At 48.7% G+C, this 20,893-nt stretch overlaps 1 protein-coding gene across 2 annotated transcripts in view; it reads right to left on the bottom strand.

Annotated features, from left to right (window-relative positions):
• Positions 1-987: 987 nt before the first annotated feature.
• LOC311239990 (roundabout homolog 1-like) overlaps positions 988-20,893 on the bottom strand; it is a 34,857-nt gene continuing 14,951 nt past the window's right edge. For both annotated transcript variants that reach the window (XM_084328470.1, XM_084328471.1), the window contains exons 7-10: positions 14,052-14,216; positions 3,798-4,073; positions 2,830-3,032; positions 988-2,261 (exon numbers count right to left, since the gene is read on the bottom strand). In XM_084328470.1, the coding sequence (XP_084184596.1) occupies positions 2,247-2,261; positions 2,830-3,032; positions 3,798-4,073; positions 14,052-14,216 (659 nt within the window). In that variant the 3' untranslated portion in view covers positions 988-2,246. The remainder of the gene's footprint in view (positions 2,262-2,829; positions 3,033-3,797; positions 4,074-14,051; positions 14,217-20,893) is intronic.

Here is a 20,893-nt window from a genome sequence, read left to right as displayed (position 1 = left end):
AATGTATTTCCTTCTCCAATTAGGACAAGTCCCCGTCCAGGAGTCACACTCTCCGGGCGACGTCGGCATCTTTCATTTTTATGGACGTTTTGTTTTGCCGTGTCAGCAGCGATCGCTCCAGCCGGTAAGTGACGAGAGGAATGAGATGCCAGTCGTGTGCATTATCTCATGCAACGTAGTTGAATCATCCTCAACTCCTAATTGGAAGCAATCTAGGCCTGTCATCGTGGATATAATCCTCTTCGCTATTGGTTTTTAGCTTCCTCTCAATGGCCGCAAATGTCTTTATTGAATGACATGGGATGCTGATATTGTGAATAATGGGCGTCACTAATGGACCTGGCGTTGTGCGATACACATTTGAATAGCTATGGGAACCAAAATAGCTTTTAGCTGCCCAGACGCAAGGACCGTAGCGGCCATTCCGCTCCCGCGCCGCGCTCTGGTTGGGTTCCATTCCGACCCTGTTCCCAACCTGAGAGCAAGGCGGTAGTTTCCGCCTTGGGGGGGGGGGGGTGTTGTGAGGGTGTTGAGGTACAGTGTGGCCTTTCAGGCGAGCCGTGGGCTCGAATGGATTTCAGATTAAAATGTGATAGATGCAGTGACATTGAGCTTTATGACGGCAATGCTTTTCCATTATAGCTATGATAAAAGTGTCAATAAAAGAAACGTCACGTTCAGAATATCCCTCTCCTATTACTTTGACGAATAGTATGCCATATCTCCATAACTGTTTATGGTCCTTTATCTTGTACGCTACGCTGCACTACGGTCCTTTTTGTGTGCTGAAACAGACATGAAAAATCGATACTGTAATGTTTAAATATATTTGTCGTATAAACCTTCAGTATTCATGTTCAGGGTCAAACGTTATTAACATGTAAGCGATTCACGTGATAAAAGACAAGAGGAACATGTGTAGTTTGAACATTTTTTATTCATAATTTTTTTTCATTTTTTTTTTAAGTTCTTTTTACTTTTTTTTGCTTTACGAAACAAATGTTTGCAGATGTCCTATGAATAAACAACAGCACCCTTTTTCCTAAGAGCAGGGGTCCGTCACCCCTCTCTTTCCCGCGAAAGGAGACTCTCCTTGCTCAACCACAACCTCTCCAGGTTCACAATGTGACACCTGTTTCCTGTGTGTTACATTCTTTTTAAGTGCATTAGTAGACAATGTAACCATTTTAATTCATGTGCAATGGCTGGAACTATGGTCAATGCTGGAAAAAAAAAGATATTTACATTGCTGCTATGACCCACATTATCTGTCTATTTATCACTTGAGCTTAGCATCAGAACCGGAGAGGGAGCCAATCACAACACAAGGAGTCTCCTTTCGAATACAGCCATCGTAAACAGCCTGTCACCTACATCATCATCATCATCATCAACATCGTCACCATCATCATCGTCATCATCACCAGGATTAACTAGACTCTCTTGTCATTACCTGTTTTGTTCCAGTAAGACAAAAAGGTTAATAGATAGAATGGTTTAAAATAAAGTTTAGTGATTGTGCTTTTAAAACCAAAGTAAAACAAATAACAAACAGACAACACAGAACATAACAGTGCATTACATAAAAAAAGGACCAAAAACAAAAACAAAAATAAAAAAATCCCAAAGTGGCACTTTTCTTAGGGCGGCTAAATAATATAGCAATTTACAACATGGATGGAAACGATAAAATAATTATATTTACTGGCATAATAAAATTATAATTTGCAAAATAAAAACAAGGAAGACAAATTTGAGGTACCACAGTGGGCGAATAAACAAAAGGACATCATGTTTACACGTATATTTACAGGACACACCGCCCCTCTCTGCTTGCAGCTATTTTATTACAGTAACCTTTTGACTGTATGGCCTTCTCTGTGGTTCTTGTCAAGGCAAGCCGAGTCGTGGCAACGTCTGGAGAACAATCTTACTCCATATTGCATTGGAATAAAACATAAACGTACTACTGCGTGTTTTGCTTTTGAAATGCACCTTTAATCCTCGGTTCTCCATTTTGTTTCTTTTTCGGTTTTTTTCCCCTCCTTTTTTTCTCTCTTTTTTAAATGGACATAGAAAATGATAAGTTAGAAAAAAAAAACAATTGGTCTGTTTTTCCAGATGTAAAGAAACACTATTGTTGTACAATATAATGTCAGCCAAACAGGATGGTGAAATACTGAGATATTTAAAATGGTAAGAGAAACAATGGCGCTCCACTCCTCCCCGTTGCTCCCGTCTGGTCTTCAGCTCTCCACCATCTGAGGGGAAAGAGGACATCAAGTCAGACGGTGAACATTTCCCTTTTCAGAACGGTGGGTAGCCGGTATTACTATCACACGATATGCTATCAGCGCTGTGATTCTGTTGTTCTGATATTCAGTATAACTGCACAACCTCAAGTGTGATATTGCTTTTTTTCAGAATCAGAATCAGAAATGTCTTTATTGCCAAGTAAGCTTGCACATACAAGGAATTTGTATTGCATTAAAGTAGAATAAATCAAAATGGAATATATCATTTTTCTTTTTAATAAAATGAAACCGTTTTATGCAACGGTTCTACAATCACCGTTAATTAGTTAACAGTAATAACAACAGATTTGTTTGTTTGTTTGATCATTTATTCAGCTCCGCCACAACTGCGCTCAGGAATTTGGACCGTTGCCTAATAATTAACGGTTATTAACAAAACAGCTGTGCGGCGGCGGAGTGATACATATAGTTAAAAGTCCCAGTTCAGTGCTGCTACACTGAATATCAGCACTCATGGAATGCCTCTTGTCCAATCAAATGACTTATTGTATAAATTGATGTCGTCCAATTATACCTCTAGGTCTTCTTCTGGCTGGAAGGCCCCTGTGGTGTTGAGGCCCATGTCGGCCGGGTTCCTGCGGGACGGCCCCCCGCCCCCCTCGCCTCTCCGTCGCCCCCCTGAACCCCGGGAGGACATGGAGCTGGAGGAGCTGGGGTCCCGGGGACTGTTGACTGTGGGGAACTGTGGCCGGCTGTAGGGCAGGATGTCTTCTGAACCTGCGGGGGACACAAGAGACACCGTACGGTCAACAACTATAATAATAATAATAAACAATCAACTGCAGATAACCAAATATCTGTATTATGGACAGTGTTTGGCAGGCTACTTGGAAAAGTGTAGTGAGCTAAGCTACCAGTTACTCTGCGTGAAATTAAGCGTCACTACACTGAAGCTACCCCCTCCAAGTACCTGTCTGTTGTCCTGGATACAGTGTGTGGTTTGGTGACAGTACCTGTCTGTTGTCCTGGATACAGTGTGTGGTTTGGTGTAGGACAGTACCTGTCTGTTGTCCTGGATTACAGTGTGTGGTTTGGTGTAGGACAGTACCTGTCTGTTGTCCTGGATACAGTGTGTGGTTTGGTGTCAGTACCTGTCTGTTGTCCTGGATACAGTGTGTGGTTTGGTGTCAGTACCTGTCTGTTGTCCTGGATACAGTGTGTGGTTTGGTGTCAGTACCTGTCTGTTGGCCTGGATACAGTGTGTGGTTTGGTGTCAGTACCTGTCTGTTGTCCTGGATACAGTGTGTGGTTTGGTGTCAGTACCTGTCTGTTGTCCTGGATTACAGTGTGTGGTTTGGTGTCAGTACCTGTCTGTTGGCCTGGATTACAGTGTGTGGTTTGGTGTCAGTACCTGTCTGTTGGCGTGGATACAGTGTGTGGTTTGGTGTCAGTACCTGTCTGTTGGCCTGGATTACAGTGTGTGGTTTGGTGTCAGTACCTGTCTGTTGGCCTGGATTACAGTGTGTGGTTTGGTGTCAGTACCTGTCTGTTGGCGTGCCTTGTTGCCCGCGCTGCCCTCATGTTTATTCCCTTTGCCTCCACGAGAGCCCTTCTGTCTCTCCTGAGCCTCCCTGCGCTCCGACGAGCTGGTCCGCGGGTCCGAGCCCTCCCTGGGCCGACAGCCTCCCGAGACCCCTCTCTTTTCCCTCCCCTCGCCTCCCTTGGGGGACATCATCCCCCGGCCCTCCAGGGCCACCTTGGCGGGGTGCGTCGGGGACTTGAGACCCGCCGGCGGGGGGATCGGGGGAGGTGGTAGGTCTGGAGGGATAAACACAGGAAGTAAAACAACATTAGCCAAACCGGAGATCGGGGAAAAACACGGCTTAGCGGCACCAAAACGGCCGCTGCGGAAAACATGGGTCTGTGTACTCTGTGCTTCTTTAATGTGTATGATCTGTCACTCGGCTGTCTCACACCTGCTAGGTGACACACAAACACAGCTGCGGCTTGTGTACAGACGCTCGGGGAGGCGCGCACAGCCGCGGCCAGCGGAAACTCCTATCAACAGTTGCTAAATAGAATAAAGAGCGCCAGAGATGCTAAATCCGGGGGGGGGGGAGGATGATGACATTAAGAGAGAGAGAGAGACCATGGAGGAGAAGGGAGAGAGAGAGAGAGAGAGAGAGAGAGAGAGAGAGAGAGAGAGAGAGAGAGAGAGAGAGAGTGACGGTCAGCAGCTGGCTCCTCCTGACCCGCTCCACTTCCCCTGTCGATGAATCAATGCCGTCTGTCCTTGAGCCATTATTCATATGAGGCGCGGCCTGAGCACTCGCACCTCCCGCGCACACACACACACACATAGCCGCGCAGACACAAACACGCAGACAAAAGCCTTTTCCGCCGTGACGCGCCCCGCGATCGATCGGCTTTTCATCTACTAATCAGCTTCCTACTTGAAGGATGGCTTGGTCGGCGGCCCCCGCGCTCCGTAATCCGCGCAGGATTAGAAAGTTAATAAACATGGCAGCGCTCGCGCTGACGCTCGCCCCCTCGCATCCCAATGTCCACCTTAGGCTTCTTAAACAACTATGTGACACGCGGGGCCAGACTCTGAGTGGTGAACGAAAGACTTTATTAACTTTTCTTTTAGGACTAAAAGGGAGGTGGGGGCGGCCGTGTCGTTGCTACGGCTTGTTGGCTGAATCAGGCGGCATTAATACACTTTCCTGATTATCCTCCACCTCTCTGTCCACTCCCCCGGAATACAAAATGGGGCCGGTCAATATCATACGGCAGGGAGGCGTCTGCTGCGGCTCTTTTCTTTTTTATATCTCCCCTGCCTCCCCGAGTCCGGCCTCGGTCAGAGTCCGATCAATGCCGCCGTCTGTGAGATATAGCTCACTACTGCAGGAGAGGAGAGGAGAGAGAGCGGGACCGGCTCGATTTATGAGGAAATATAGGTGAGGAGGACATGAGCCTGGTGTCGGAAAATCAACTAGCCCTGTCTTCTCCTGATACAGAGTGTCTTCTTCTCCTGATACAGAGTGTCTTCTCCTGATACAGAGTCTTCTCCTCCTGATACAGAGTGTCTTCTCCTGATACAGAGTGTCTTCTCCTCCTGATACAGAGTGTCTTCTCCTGATACAGAGTGTCTTCTCCTGATACAGAGTGTCTTCTCCTGATACAGAGTGTCTTCTACTCCTGATACAGAGCTCTTCTTCTCCTGATACAGAGTGTCTTCTTCTCCTGATACAGAGCTCTTCTCCTGATACAGAGCTCTTCTTCTCCTGATACAGAGTGTCTTCTCCTGATACAGAGTGTCTTCTCCTCCTGATACAGAGTGTCTTCTCCTGATACAGAGTGTCTTCTTCTCCTGATACAGAGCTCTTCTCCTGATACAGAGTGTCTTCTCCTGATACAGAGTGTCTTCTTCTCCTGATACAGAGCTCTTCTCCTGATACAGAGTGTCTTCTTCTCCTGATACAGAGTGTCTTCTCCTGATACAGAGTGTCTTCTCCTGATACAGAGTGTCTTCTCCTGATACAGAGTGTATTCTTCTCCTGATACAGAGTGTCTCCTCCTGATACAGAGTGTCTCCTCCTGATACAGAGTGTCTCCTCCTGATACAGAGTGTCTTCTCCTGATACAGTGTCTTCTCCTGATACAGAGTGTCTCCTCCTGATACAGAGTGTCTTCTCCTGATACAGAGTGTCTTCTCCTGATACAGAGTGTCTTCTCCTGATACAGAGTGTCTTCTTCTCCTGATACAGAGTGTCTTCTCCTGATACAGAGTGTCTTCTTCTCCTGATACAGAGTGTCTCCTCCTGATACAGAGTGTCTCCTCCTGATACAGAGTGTCTCCTCCTGATACAGAGTGTCTTCTCCTGATACAGTGTCTTCTCCTGATACAGAGTGTCTCCTCCTGATACAGAGTGTCTCCTCCTGATACAGAGTGTCTTCTCCTGATACAGTGTCTTCTCCTGATACAGAGTGTCTCCTCCTGATACAGAGTGTCTCCTCCTGATACAGAGTGTCTTCTCCTGATACAGTGTCTTCTCCTGATACAGAGTGTCTTCTTCTCCTGATACAGAGCTCTTCTCCTGATACAGAGTGTCTTCTCCTGATACAGAGTGTCTTCTCCTGATACAGAGTGTCTTCTCCTGATACAGAGTGTCTTCTTCTCCTGATACAGAGTGTCTTCTTCTCCTGATACAGAGTGTCTTTTCCTGATACAGAGTATCTTCTCCTGATACAGAGTGTCTTCTTCTGATACAGAGTGTCTTCTTCTCCTGATACAGAGCTCTTCTCCTGATACAGAGTGTCTTCTTCTCCTGATACAGAGCTCTTCTCCTGATACAGAGTGTCTTCTCCTGATACAGAGTGTCTTCTTCTCCTGATACAGAGCTCTTCTCCTGATACAGAGTGTCTTCTCCTGATACAGAGTGTCTTCTTCTCCTGATACAGAGCTCTTCTCCTGATCAGGGTTTCCGTTAGAATCTTTTTTTGCAGGTCTGAGTGTCCGGTAGATTTCAATCTACCGGACAAATGGGATAAATTCCGGTCAGAGTTTATTGAGCTTAAAAACAATTGATAGGCCTATATAAAGAATGACATCATCAAGGCATTTATAATATTTTAACTTAAAACTAGGCTACTTTTGCGTATATACAGTCATTAATATATTCCAAATAAAATAAGTCCCTCAAGACTTCGTGCTGCTGCCGACTTGAGGTGTCGTGGGCAGTCTGCCCGACATTAATAAACAGCAGTCTGTTATAATCACATTTTTATGAGCTAACTAATTCCGTTATATTGGACATTTGTATTAATTATATCAAGCGAAGAACTGAGAAATTTGGCAGAGAGAGACGGCAACATTATCGTGGGTTTGCGTGATGACTCCACCTCCCAACGACTTGGTGCTGGTCATAATGTCCTGTGAAAATAATTCCATCTTAAGCACAATTTGATTATTTGAATTGTATTAAAATAGGCTAAAATTAAATAGCCTATGCGATGAACGAAACAATCATTACATTTGTTTCATCGTTGCTTCACCAAGCAGCCGGTCTAATAATGACATCGCTGTTGTCAGCGCGAGCTGGCTGCTGATTTACGTGAAGCATGGAGCTGCAGACCCACAGAGCAGCGGTGTTTTTAGGTCCGGTCTGGGGACCGCTCAGCAGCGCCCCCCACCCAACAGCTGAATTGCCAATGGCTGAATTGGAGTACTGCACCTTGCCGGCAAAGCTGGGGGGTTCTGTCGGTCTGCAGATGGATGCTTCTCGCAAAAATCTAGCAGCAGCCAGCTCGCGCTGACAACAGCGATGTCATAGACCGGCTGCTTGGTGAAGCAACGATGAAACGTAATGAAATGTAATGATTGTTTCGTTCATCGCATAGGATATTTAATTTTAGCCTATTTTAATACAATTCAAATAATCTAATTGTGCTTAGAGGGAATTATTTTCACCGGACATTATGACCGGAGAGATTAAATATGTCGGACTTCAACAGATTTTGCCGGTCAAATACCGGTAATTACCGGCTAACGGAAACGCTTCTCCTGATACAGTGTCTTCTCTCTCCTGATACAGAGAGTCTTCTCTCTCCTGATACAGAGAGTCTTCTCCTGATACACCTGATACAGAGTGTCTTCTCCTGATACAGAGCTCTTCTCCTGATACAGAGTGTCTTCTCTCTCCTGAAACAGAGCTCTTCTCCTGATACAGAGTGTTTTCTCTCTCCTGATACAGAGTGTCTTCTCCTGATACAGAGTGTCTTCTCCTGATACAGTGTCTTCTTCTGATACAGAGTGTCTTCTCCTGATACAGAGTGTCTTCTCTCTCCTGATACAGAGTGTCTTCTCTCTCCTGATACAGAGTGTCTTCTCCTGATACAGAGTGTCTTCTCTCTCCTGATACAGAGTGTCTTCTCCTGATACAGAGTGTCTTCTCCTGATACAGAGTGTCTTCTCCTGATACAGAGTGTCTTCTCTCTCCTGATACAGAGTGTCTTCTCCTGATACAGAGTGTCTTCTCCTGATACAGAGTGTCTTCTTCTCCTGATACAGAGTGTCTGATACAGAGCTCTTCTCCTGATACAGAGTGTCTTCTCCTGATACAGAGTGTCTTCTCCTGATACAGAGCTCTTCTCCTGATACAGAGCTCTTCTCCTCCTGATACAGAGTGTCTTCTCCTGATACAGAGTGTCTTCTCCTGATACAGAGCTCTTCTCCTGATACAGAGTGTCTTCTTCTCCTGATACAGAGCTCTTCTCCTGATACAGAGTGTCTTCTCCTGATACAGAGTGTCTTCTTCTCCTGATACAGAGCTCTTCTCCTGATACAGAGTGTCTTCTTCTCCTGATACAGAGTGTCTGATACAGAGCTCTTCTCCTGATACAGAGCTCTTCTCCTGATACAGAGTGTCTTCTTCTCCTGATACAGAGTGTCTTCTCCTGATACAGAGCTATTCTCCTGATACAGAGTGGCTGATACAGAGCTCTTCTCCTGATACAGAGCTCTTCTCCTGATACAGAGCTATTCTCCTGATACAGAGTGTCTTCTCCTTCTTCTCCTGATACAGAGCTCTTCTCCTTCTTCTCCTGATACAGAGCTCTTCTCCTGATACAGAGCTCTTCTCCTGATACAGAGTGTCCTGATACAGAGCTCTTCTCCTGATACAGAGTGTCTTCTCCTGATACACAGCTCTTCTCCTGATACAGAGCTCTTCTCCTGATACAGAGTGTCTTCTCCTTCTTCTCCTGATACAGAGCTTGTCTCCTTCTTCTCCTGATACAGAGCTCTTCTCCTGATACAGAGTGTCTTCTCCTGATACAGAGCTATTCTCCTTCTTCTCCTGATACAGAGCTCTTCTCCTGATACAGAGCTCTTCTCCTTCTTCTCCTGATACAGAGCTCTTCTCCTGATACAGAGCTCTTCTCCTGTGATACAGAGTGTCTTCTCCTGATACAGAGCTCTTCTCCTGATACAGAGCTCTTCTCCTTCTTCTCCTGATACAGAGCTCTTCTCCTGATACAGAGCTCTTCTCCTGTGATACAGAGTGTCTTCTCCTGATACAGAGCTCTTCTCCCAAAGGGTCCCGTCTAGCTCCACAGTCTGTTACGAAAAAACTAGAAGAAGTAGAATTTCACTTCACCCAAACAGATGTCTTTTTTTTATCCACTTTTTCTCCCCTTTTTCTATTTTTCTCCCATTCCAATTCCATTGTGCCAATTCTCCCCTCCCCTGTCTTGAACGTTGCTCGCATATGCCGGTTGTAGGGAGGATAGAAGCCTTGCATCACATGTCCCCTCCGATACATGTGGAGGCCGCCTGTCACATCTTTTCACCTGCCAGTGCTCTCTGTAACGTGTGGGAGGCTCACACTACCCCCGCCATTTCCTGTCTCTGCTGTGCAGGCGTCCCCCAACCGACCTGTAGGAGTCGCTGTCCACAACGTCCAGATTACCACCCATCGACTTCCACCCGCTAACTCTGCCAATTGAGTTAGTATGACGGCTGGCCCAAGCCGGAGGCAACGCCGACAGCCGGAGTCGAACCCGGTGTCTCTTGCGTTGGTGACGAGCGCAATGTCCGCTGCGCCACCCAGCCGCACTTTTACCCAAACAGATGTCTGTATTATTTCACTTGGCTACTTTTGGGGCGGCGACAGGTCTCACAAGTATTATTGGAAGGAAACATGCCGAGCAACCCGCTCGTGAGAAGAAGAGGCCATCTTTTGATTTTTTTTGTTCCAATGGAGATTTTGCGGTATATACTCGTGTTTGACTACGTCCCAACGTTTATTTGCGCGCGGGAGATGTGGCGCCTGTCACCCGCCTCGAGAGTGGCCAAGTGAAATACTACAGACATCTGTTTGGGTAAGTGAAATTCAAACGTGCTTTTTGTAGGGTGAATGCCCCGTGGAGCTAGACAGGACCCCCCGCGCGGGGGGAGAAAACGGGTCCTGTATCATCAGACCTACAGCATCGGTGGCCCCAGACGAAAAGACCAGTAGAGTGGTAGAGCGAGAGTAGGGAGCGGCTCTGAGGCGGCTTGGATTTCTTAAGGAGTCGCAGAGGAATCCCATCGACGGAGACCGGGGGGAGGAGGGGTTCATTCCAGCGTGGAGGGTAGCTAGGGGCATTAGAGCCATACATGAATCATGCCAGGGAATTTAAAACCTGGGTGTCACCATATCCACTGAGCAAACAAGAGCAGGACGAGGAGGTCAAAGAGAGGTAAGGAGGAGGAGGAGGATGGGGTATAGTATAGAAAGAAGGGGTGCTTCCTGAGCTGGTCCACTTGTCTCTGTGCCGTTTTATTGCCCTCTTAACTGCCGGTATTTACGTGTATTTATGTGTTGGCAGGCAGGACTGCTCGTCTCCCTGCGACCTCCAGCGCAGGCTGGACTTCAGGCAGAGCGAGCCCAGGCGTTGGGGCGGCACATAAACAACCGCAGAGAGACAGGATTATGAATAAACGAGGTGTTCAATTGTACATGTGTTTAGCGGGGAAACGACACAGCTCAGTGATTTCCCTTCCTCCTGCTTCTTCTCTCCTGTTCCTCCTCGACTCCCTACTGTCACACGGCGCTCCTCGAACCCCCTGACCACAGATGGGGGAGCGGGCAGGCGGCAGGCTTGGACAGGGGGGGGGGAGGCAATAACCTCCAAATGAAAAACAATCCATTCAGATCAAATGCAATCTGCGGGGGGGGGGGGGGGGGGGGGGGGGGGGAATGACGGTCAGTTGGAGCCCGAGAGCCGTCAGTCTGTCCCCTCGTTCCACAAACAAAGACGGAGGAGAGGAGAGGGAGAGAAGGAGGGAGGGAGAGAGCTGGAGGGAGGGAGCTGGAGGAGAGAGCGGAGGAGAGGGATGGAGAGATTACTTCAAAGGGAGGGGCAGCGGGTGGGGTGGAAGGCAGGATGGAAGGATGATGGAGGGAGGGGAGGGAGGGATGGAGGATTTGCTGCAGTGATATAGCTGGTTTGGCTCCCAGCGCGCTGGATATTAAATCTCCCTGTCAAGTGCTTCCAACACACAAGGACACCTGACACTAGGAGGGGAGCCAGCTCCTGGATAACACGGCATGCCAGGAGGAAGGAGTGGAGGCACGCACACGCAACACGCACATGCAACACACAACACGCACACGCAACACACAACACGCACACGCAACACGCACACATACATTGCATTTTGTTTTGCATTTAGTACTCTAGTTTTGTATATTGTATATTTATTTGTATAGTGTTTTGGTCTTTATCTCTTTTACCCTTTTACTGTATGAAGCACAAGTCCAGGAGGGTCATACAGAACCAAGCATTTCACTGTAATGTACCTAATATGTACAAATAAAACAAAACTTGAACTTCAAGCTCGTCCAAAAGCTTGATCGTGAATGGAAGGAAGAAAAAACCGCGACAAAAAGGAGTGTCTCTGCCCTGGTGTACGTTACAGAGACCCACGCTGAGAAAGAGACACAGTCCATTTGACTGTAACAAGGATAAGCCTTCCTCTGTTGCCGCCCCACCATTCCTGCCCGCGCCTCCTGCAGAGTGGAGGGTGGCACTTCAATAAAGAGCCACAGGAACCTGAATCAATTTCATTAGAGACCGGAGAGGAGAGACAACCCTGTGTCAGCAGAGCATGGCTGGACAGAGCTCCCCTGAGAGACCTCTCTCTCTCTCTCTCTCTCTCTCTCCCCCTCTCTCTCTCCTCCCTCTCTCTCTCCCTCTCCCACTATCTCTCCTCCTCCCTCCCTCTCTCCTCCTCCTCCTCCCTTTCTCTCTCTCTCCCTCCCTCTCTCTCTCTCTCTCCCACTCTCTCTCCCTCCCCTCTCTCTCTCCTCCTCCCTCTCTCCCTCCCTCTCTCTCTTCCTCTCGTTCTCCTCCTCTCTCTCTCTCTCTCTCTCCCCCCTCTCTCTCTCCCTTCCCCCTCTCCCCCCCTCTCTCTCTCCCTCTCCCACTCTCTCTCTCCCTCCTCCCTCTCTCTCTCCCCCACTCTCTCTCCCACCTCCCTATCCCCCCTCTCTCTATCCCTCCCTCCCTCCCTCTCTCCCCCCTCCCTCCCTCTCCTCCTCCCTCTCTACCCCCCTCCGCCCTCCCCCCCCCTCTCTCCCTCCTCTCTCTCCCCCTCCCTCTCTCTCTCCCCCTCCCTCTCTCTCTCCCCCCCTCTCTCTCCCTCTCTCTCCCCCTCCCTCCAGAGTCCCTCCTCTCCTCCGTGTCCCTGGTGGTCCCCCGCCCACCACCACTAACCCCCCGCTCTGCTCAGCACTGCCACAGATGAGGAGTGATGCCACACACACACACACACACACACACACACACACACACACACACACACACACACACACACACACACACACACAGCACACACACACACACACACACACACACACACACACAGACACACACATAGACACACAGACACACACACACACACAGACACACGCAAGGGGGAAGATGATTAAAACTCTGGCAACGATACACACACACTCTCTCATCATCCATGGACAGTGAGTCTGAGGCGGTGTGTAGCAGTATCCTCTGCATGCTACAGGGTGGGGGCCGGGGAGCCAGCGGCCGCATGAGCAGGAGAAGACACGGTTACAGTTCAGGAGCTATTACCAACCAATAACTAATAACGACGACTAATAATCTAATAATAACCACTGAGCTCATCTCGTATCACAGCGGTAGAGATGCCTGCGTGTCCCTGGCCTTCCACGATGATACGACACTCTTCTGCGACTGAGTAACTAGTGCATCTTCCATGACTGAGAGTAACTAGTGCATCTTCCATGACTGAGAGTAACTAGTGCATCTTCCATGACTGAGAGTAACTAGTGCATCTTCCATGACTGAGAGTAACTAGTGCATCTTCTGCGTTTTGGTGATGTTAGATGTAGGTTAGGTAGATGTTAGTTTGGCTAAGCTGCCTGCCACGTACTCACAACATCTGACTCTTGACCTGTGTAGCATGTCACGCCTGCTTCTCTCACCCATGTTAGTTTGTCTACCAAACCACTACGGTTGAGGAGCTGGCAAAAAAAACAAGCACCTCACGTTTTTTTTTCTGAATGTATGTAGTATATTTAAAAAAGCTGTGACAATAAAATGATCTGAATGGCTAAGTAGAATTGACACAGAGCCTGGTGTACTGGCTAATAAAGCAGAAATGCCTTATAGCTGCAATAATAGTTTGCAGACCACTAGAGGGCAGCAAGGAGTACACTCTCTCTCTTTCTCCCGAAACCAAAGACTTGTCTTCTTTGGCCAAATAGTAATCATTCTAAATACTGTACATCACGTATAAACACAACACTGCCTTGCTAGCACAATACTGTTGCAACTAAGATATTCGCTGAAAGAAAGAATTGTTTTCGTGCTACAATACAAGATTTCAACTGCAATACATACAACCTTCTCTTGGGCATTTCCTGGTTGTTAAACAAGGAGGTATAAAAAGGCCAATAGCGAACATTAAATATTTAACCTACAAACATAATACTCTTCTGACAGCACAATATTGATGTCATTAATATTAATACAATAATATGTTTTTTTACGGCATAGGTTTATCAACTGCAAGAGTGCTTTCATAGAACGGTTGGAAAAATGTCAACAATACATAATGGAATAACAACAGACTGGTCGCTGGCAGCGCAGGGTGGACTGAGTGGGACGCCGTGACTCAGCGAGAGCGTCTGATGGTTTTGAAAATGTGGAAAGAAAATGATTTATTGGCTTTTTTAAACGAATCCTTAATAATAATAAAAAAATATGTACCTTCAGGGTAGGGCTCACGCCGCTGGTTTACTTGGTGAGCTGCAGGATGCTGCTTCTGTTTCTTGGGAGGCCTCTTCTGCATGACCGCCGTGCTCATGTTACTGTCTGTAGACACCGGGCTGGCTGGACGGAGGCCCGACGGGGGCATTTGGTACTTTCCTCGTGCTGAGGGAAGAAAGGAGGGCGTGTACGGGTCAATTAGTGGCGTCTTTTAAATCACTTCTTAAACCTTTCACTACCAGGGGTAGGGCCCGACAAGCCTAGTGCTTCTCCCTTGCCCTTTTCGGACAATTGGACAATGCTGCAATAGCAGCTGGTAAAACGTTGGTGATTTATGGAATGACCGTTGTTATGTGTCCAAAGCCCGAAATAAAAAATAACTGAACTGAACTGAACTACCACACTACAGAAGGTTAACCCTTTCACTACCACACTACAGACAGTTAAACCCTTTCACTACCACACTACCGACAGTTAAACCCTTTCACTACCACACTACAGACAGTTAAACCCTTTAACTACCACACTACAGACAGTTAAACCCTTTCACTACCACACTACCGACAGTTAAACCCTTTCACTACCACACTACAGACAGTTAAACCCTTTCACTACCACACTACAGACAGTTAAACCCTTTCACTACCACACTACAGACAGTTAAACCCTTTCACTACCACACTACCGACAGTTAAACCCTTTCACTACCACACCACCGACAGTTAAACCCTTTCACTACCACACTACCGACAGTTAAACCCTTTCACTACCACACCACCGACAGTTAAACCCTTTCACTACCACACTACAGACAGTTCTGTATCGTTAGTGGCTTAGCTTGGCATCGCCTTCTGCACTATCTCGCGTACGTGCACGCGTACTGAATAAACCACAAATGTACCTCTAATACCAGTATTAGTCTGACCACACCCCTCATCAGCTTACCTTCATAAGCAGGTGTGTGGTCACCTGCTCTCCTCCTTCTCGCTTTCACCACAAGGAAGAGGTGCCTCGGTAGATCCCCACACTTGACACCATGATGGAAGAAATTGGATTAGGAACAGCTTGGGAAACAAGGATACGTTGACATCATATCTTTATTTTCTCTCTCACTATTTTCGAGAAAATACGGCGATATTGTCTTCGTACTGGAGTGTCTAGAAGATGATGATCATTCTACAAACCCTCCACCGGTTTTCGTATTGGGAGCACGCCGCTGCATGCTTCTCAACTGCAGTTCCTTGCTGTGTTTGTTGGGGTGAAACCTGTCAGGCCACAGCTGAACTGTCGGACATGCCGCTGTTGTGAGGAGCGGTGCGTTCCAGGTTGGGTGAGTAGTGTTTGCTGGCGGGCTCCACTTGTCTGTTAGTGCTATGGGGGCTACTAGACAAAGTTTATGGAAACCGGCCCCAGGCTAGGGTCCTTTGTTTAGCCGTCTAGGCGACAGAAGGCCTTGGTCTGGCGACCATTATAGTTTTAACTAGTGGGCCGCGACCATTGACACTGGTGATCCCTGTGTGTTCTGGACGAGTGGATTCTCTCTGTCACCGTGTTAAGACCCCATCTTTCATATCCAAATGAGAGTATTCCTTCACGAGGGGATATGTGCATGTAATGTGCGATAGCGGCAGATTCATGTTCAAAGTCAGCTATACAGGCCAGTTGGTACTGTGCTGATTCCGCCGGACGTGTTAATGTCACCGTTGTGAAGCGGTGTTGACGTCTTGTTTTCTCTTTTCTCTTAAAAAGTGAGGAGGGTTCAGAACGGCGGCCTGTCTGGGTGAGTGTTATGTCATTGTTTACATGTTCATAGCTTACGGTTAGCCGGTCGGTGGCCTGGCGCGGGGTAGCTTGGCTTCTCGCGCGCCGCCGGGAGCTCGCTCCTGATCGCGTGCGTCGTAGATCGGCGTCTCGCGAGCGGAAGCGATAGCACCCGAACGGTTGGAGCAGCCGTTAGCTTGATGCTATTCTGTTGAACGTGCTTTGATTTTTAACATGTTTTACACTCTTGACCACGACGTCATCCTTGACAGGGGATGTTCGTCGACCCTGCCTGAGCCTAGACGGGGATTGCGTCAACAAAGAGGACTGTAGCGACTGGTGGAGCGGCGACGCTGCCCGGATCGAACAACACGGGACGGCTGTGTTCTACGGTGGCTTGTGACTGCACTTCGCTGATCTGCGTTCCGGGCAGGTACGGGGTTGGCCAGACCTCATGACACGTCTTCTGGTTTTACCTTGCTAAATGTATTGTGAATAACGGTGTTTTTTCCCAAAACGTGTGTTGTTGCAATGCATTTGAGATACGTTGCGGGTTGTGTGTGAGCTGTTTTTGTCACTGGCAGTTAGCTTCTCCGTGCAGGTCGTGATGTATTGATCTGGTTGTTGTGTGAGAAACATCATGGTGTTTATGTGTACCGTGTACTCACTACTAAGGCAACTAACCTATGAAGCTATGCTTGGTGACGAGTGAGTAAAAGAATGTTCTTTCTCAGACTGTAATGACAATGAACAGTGAGTTCACACATTAACAGGTTTTCCTGTTTTAACTGGCCGTATTGAGGGTAAAATAGGAGGATTGTGTTTCCCCCCCCGGTTCCCTGGGGACTTTATCACCTCCTATCAGACATGTTGTGCATTAATTGTGTCTTTTGTGTGGTAGGGATACGATGTAACTCTCAGCTTGATTGCTGAGGTTGTGCTAAGTCTGCTGGAGAAACTTATTTCCTAAAGGGAAATTGGTTTGGTTGCTGTCATGTGTGCTTAGCAAGGCCTGTGGTCGATACTAATCAAGAATGATGTATTCTCTCATTGTGATGATGATGGGTTGTGTGTGTCATGTGACCTACAACTGGGTTGTACTGGCCACAGAAGCACATGTGTATGTTGGACCGGGGTTCTTAGAGCCCTCTCTATTCTGTGTTTTTCCTTAGTAAAAATCAGATAGCAGGTTAGCTCGTGCGCTGTGTGGAGCTGTGAAACGCTTCATAGAGCTGACTATGACTGTGTCATATTCTCTTTTTGTCGTTACGTCGTATCATGGGTGTGGGGTCGTAAAGGGGTGAACTGGTAACCTTTCCTCTCCCCATTGTTCTGTCGGTCAGGGGTACACCCCCTGTCCTTCAAGGTTCCCGTCACGTGGCGGTTCGGCACGTTACGGGGGGGGGGGGGGGGGGGGGGGGGGAGGGAGTTCCTGGTCCCACGGCCTGGTATATTGGGCGTGTGCACCGCAGGAATTCCCCCGCCATAGAGTACGTCACCGTGCGCGTCTCTGTTGGTAGGACTTCCGTGTGCTGTTCAGGTCCATGTGATGGATCTGTTTTCAGGGGGGGTGGTCAGGGCTCCTCCTCACCAAGCGCCTACTCAGGCCTTCTGTGAGTTCGGACTCCTTCTTCCATGTGAGGAAGCCTCCATCAGAGTACAGAGCCTTCCTCCTCAGATTGTCAAAGTGAGTGGACCCTCTAGAAGGGTCCTTTTCTATTGTATGTATATTCGATTCAATTCGTTTATTGAGTGTGTATGGGTTCGGTGCCTCTTCCCCGGAGGCCCTAAAACCAGTTTTTTACATGGCTCAAGGTGCAATATATTCTTTTCAATCTGTACAGCTCGCGTGGGAAGTCTCTCTGGGGATCCCCGTCTCTTTCCTATGGGAGGGTGGTGGGATGTAAAAATGTGAACATTTTTTACCCCGGCTGTGTAGACTGGGATACATACTGTTGATGCTTCCTTCTTTCTATTCCAGAAGTGTTGGAGTTAGGGAGTGTCACACCCCTCTTGTCGTTCCCCTGGGCGCCTTGGGGATTCAATGACAGGTCTAAATAGCCTGTTCATTGATGGGGGTGTGTCCCGACGCACGTATAGTGCTAGCTCGCTGTAAACAGGCGATTGACTGGCACGCCTTAGTTGCTTGTGGTTGAAACAGCGTTTTTATAAAGCAACTGAGATGGGGGTTTTTCCTCTTCCGGCGACCACATCCCATGACCTGGGTGGGTTGTCGACGGATTCTCGTTCATGTCTGGGGGATGATGACGGGATGGATCTGAACATATGTAGTGGGGTCTCACGCCCTTGGGGTGGGCCACCAGGCGCGGTTCGTCCCGACGTCTGGGTGGCGCCTTCTTTTCATGTTAAGATCAACACGCATATCTGCCCTTCTCCTGGAGTAGGCATGTCGGCGTGGTTAGGGCACGGGACTGGTTCTGGTCACGCTGGTCCAGATCAGTTGAACCCGTTGTCCGCCGGGGATGCAGATCTGCTGTTCTGGTACCCTGAGGGACTTGGGCTTTTTTCAGGGGGAAAAATGCCAGGTCGGTCTGGGTGTCACAGGGTTAAGCGCTATGGAGACCCTGGTTGGGTATGTTTTTACTCAGCACTGTCGTCATGGCTTACAGCCATGCCATTCTGTACGCGCTCGATCTCGTCGGATCTCGGCCGCTACACAGGTTGGTCCTGGTTAGTACTTGGTTGGGAGACCGCCGGGGAATACCGGGTACGGTGTGCTTAGGGGCTGGTTCTCCATTATTTTTCGCTCCTCTCTCACGCATGGCGAAGAGGGGCCTGTGGGGGTGGTTTTTTGACCTCCTCTGGTGACCCTGTGCTTCCCGTACCGCCAGGCCCGGTCCGAAGTGATGTTTGCGACCCGTAGGCCTGGGTTAACCCTTTTTGGAAACTGGAACACTTGTACTGCGGTATAGCCGGTGTATACCCGCAGGTGTGTTTTGGAGTTTTTTCTTGAGGGGTTATAGGAACAACCACCGCATTGGGTAACACCGAGGTGGTTGATTCCCTGGTGTGTTGGAGCAGTGTCAACTCCCGGGTTCACCGGTTGAGGGTGCCCCTGCACGTTCATGACGTCTGCCAATCGTGTCAGCCTTCTCTGCCTCGACCCCTCTGGGTGGGGGTTGTTAAATGGAGGCTTGGTCATGCAACACCGCCAGCTTACGCTCCTTCCGCCGGGGCGGCTGTGTTCAGCTGTCCCCTCTGGCGCCTGTCTCGTCCGCAGTCTCCAGGCTAGGGTTAACAGCCTGTTGCCTGGTTTTTCCCCGGTGCGCTGCCTGCTTCCGTTGGTTAACCTTTTTTGTGTGCTTACGGCCATGCTGACTGCCTATTCTGCAGGGTCAGTGTGCCAGGCGGTGTACTATTGGGGGGACGGGGCCCGCTCGGCTTACGGCCATACCGACCTGAACACGCCCGGTCTCGTCCGATCTCGGAAGCTGGGCAGGTTCTGGCCTGGTTGGTTCCGCCTGGGAATACCAGGTGCAGTAACTGAGGGGCCTTTGTCCGAATACGCTGGCGATGTGGGGGGCGGGGCACTACGTGCCCACCTGGTGGGGTCTTGATGCTGGCATCATGGACTTCTCCGGGCCCCCATTCCAGGGAGTCCAGTCCTTTTGGTGGGTCTGGGCTTCCTTCGTGCTCCGCTGCTACGGCCTTGCCACGGGGTTGGGTTTGCCCTTGACCCCGTGATTCTGGGGGCAGTAACGAGGTTGTTCCTCCGTTCGTTCCCGGGTGGCATGCGGGTTGTGCGTGTGTGTAGTCGTGGGGTCAAGCCACGGTCTGCTCACCCTGTGCGTTGAGTTGCTTGAGTGCCTCTTCGCACGGTCGGGTCCGTCGCCCTCCCGTGACGTCCCTAATAGGGGGGCTACCCTCCATTAGGGGGGGTCGGGGGGGCTCGGCCCTCCCTGTTCTGATGGTTTTGGGGGGCTGTCAGCGGGGTGTATTTGTCAGCCAAGTGGCTCCGCTTGGCCTCCCTTGTGCAGAAGGCGATGCCAAGCTAAGCCACTAACGATACAGAACGTTAGGTTATGACTATAACCAAGTTCTGTTAGTTAGGGGCGATGCTTGGCATCGGACGCCGCTGCAGCCCTTGTCCTCACCTTGTGGTGAAAGCTTGGGAAGGAGGAGAGCAGGTGACCACACACCTGCTTATGAAGGTAAGCTGATGAGGGGTGTGGTCAGACTAATACTGGTATTAGAGGTACATTTGTGGTTTATTCAGTACGCGTGCACGTACGCGAGATAGTGCAGAAGGCGATGCCAAGCATCGCCCCTAACTAACAGAACTTGGTTATAGTCATAACCTAACGTTAAACCTTTCACTACCACACTACAGACAGTTAAACCCTTTCACTACCACACTACAGACAGTTAAACCCTTTCACTACCACACTATACAGAAGGTTAACCCTTTCACTACCACACTACAGAAGGTTAACCATTTCACTACCACACTACAGAAGGTTAATCATTTCACTACCACACTACAGACAGTTAAAGCCTTTCACGATTAACCGTCTGTAGTGTGGTAGTGAAAGGTTAACCTTCGGTAGTGTGGTAGTGAACGGGTTAAAAGGAACACGGCAACATTATGGGAAATACGCTTACCGGAGTCAGACGAGAACATAGTTACCACTTTCCTCTCTGTGTGTTCAGTAGAAAGCTAACCCGGCTGTAAGCTAGCCTAGCTCAGCACAAATGAAAGGAAGTGGATACGGACCGGCTAGCCTAGCCGTTGGCTGGAAACACCTCTCCCAGAGTTTTAAACTAGGCTAGCTAGCCGATCCGTATCCATTCATCTGTGCTAAGCTAGGCTAGCTTGCAGCCGGATAACTTTCTACTGAACGCACAGTAGAGGAAATTGGTATCTATCTTCTTATCTGACTCTGGAGAAGACGGTAAGCGCATGATGTCGGCATGTTCCTTTAAAAATATATTCATATTCTATCCATTCAGAATATGAACGTAATGCTTTCCCCCCCTCACTTTGATTTTTCTTTATTGCACTTTTGTTTTTTTTGCAAAATGCTAAATAAAGTGTGTTACCACCACTACTGCTATCACAT

The sequence above is a fragment of the Notolepis coatsorum genome (genome assembly GCF_963971535.1).
Source record: "Notolepis coatsorum genome assembly, chromosome: 1".
Classification (NCBI taxonomy): Eukaryota; Metazoa; Chordata; class Actinopteri; order Aulopiformes; family Paralepididae; genus Notolepis; species Notolepis coatsorum.
This window is presented reverse-complemented; position numbering and strand designations above follow the sequence as displayed.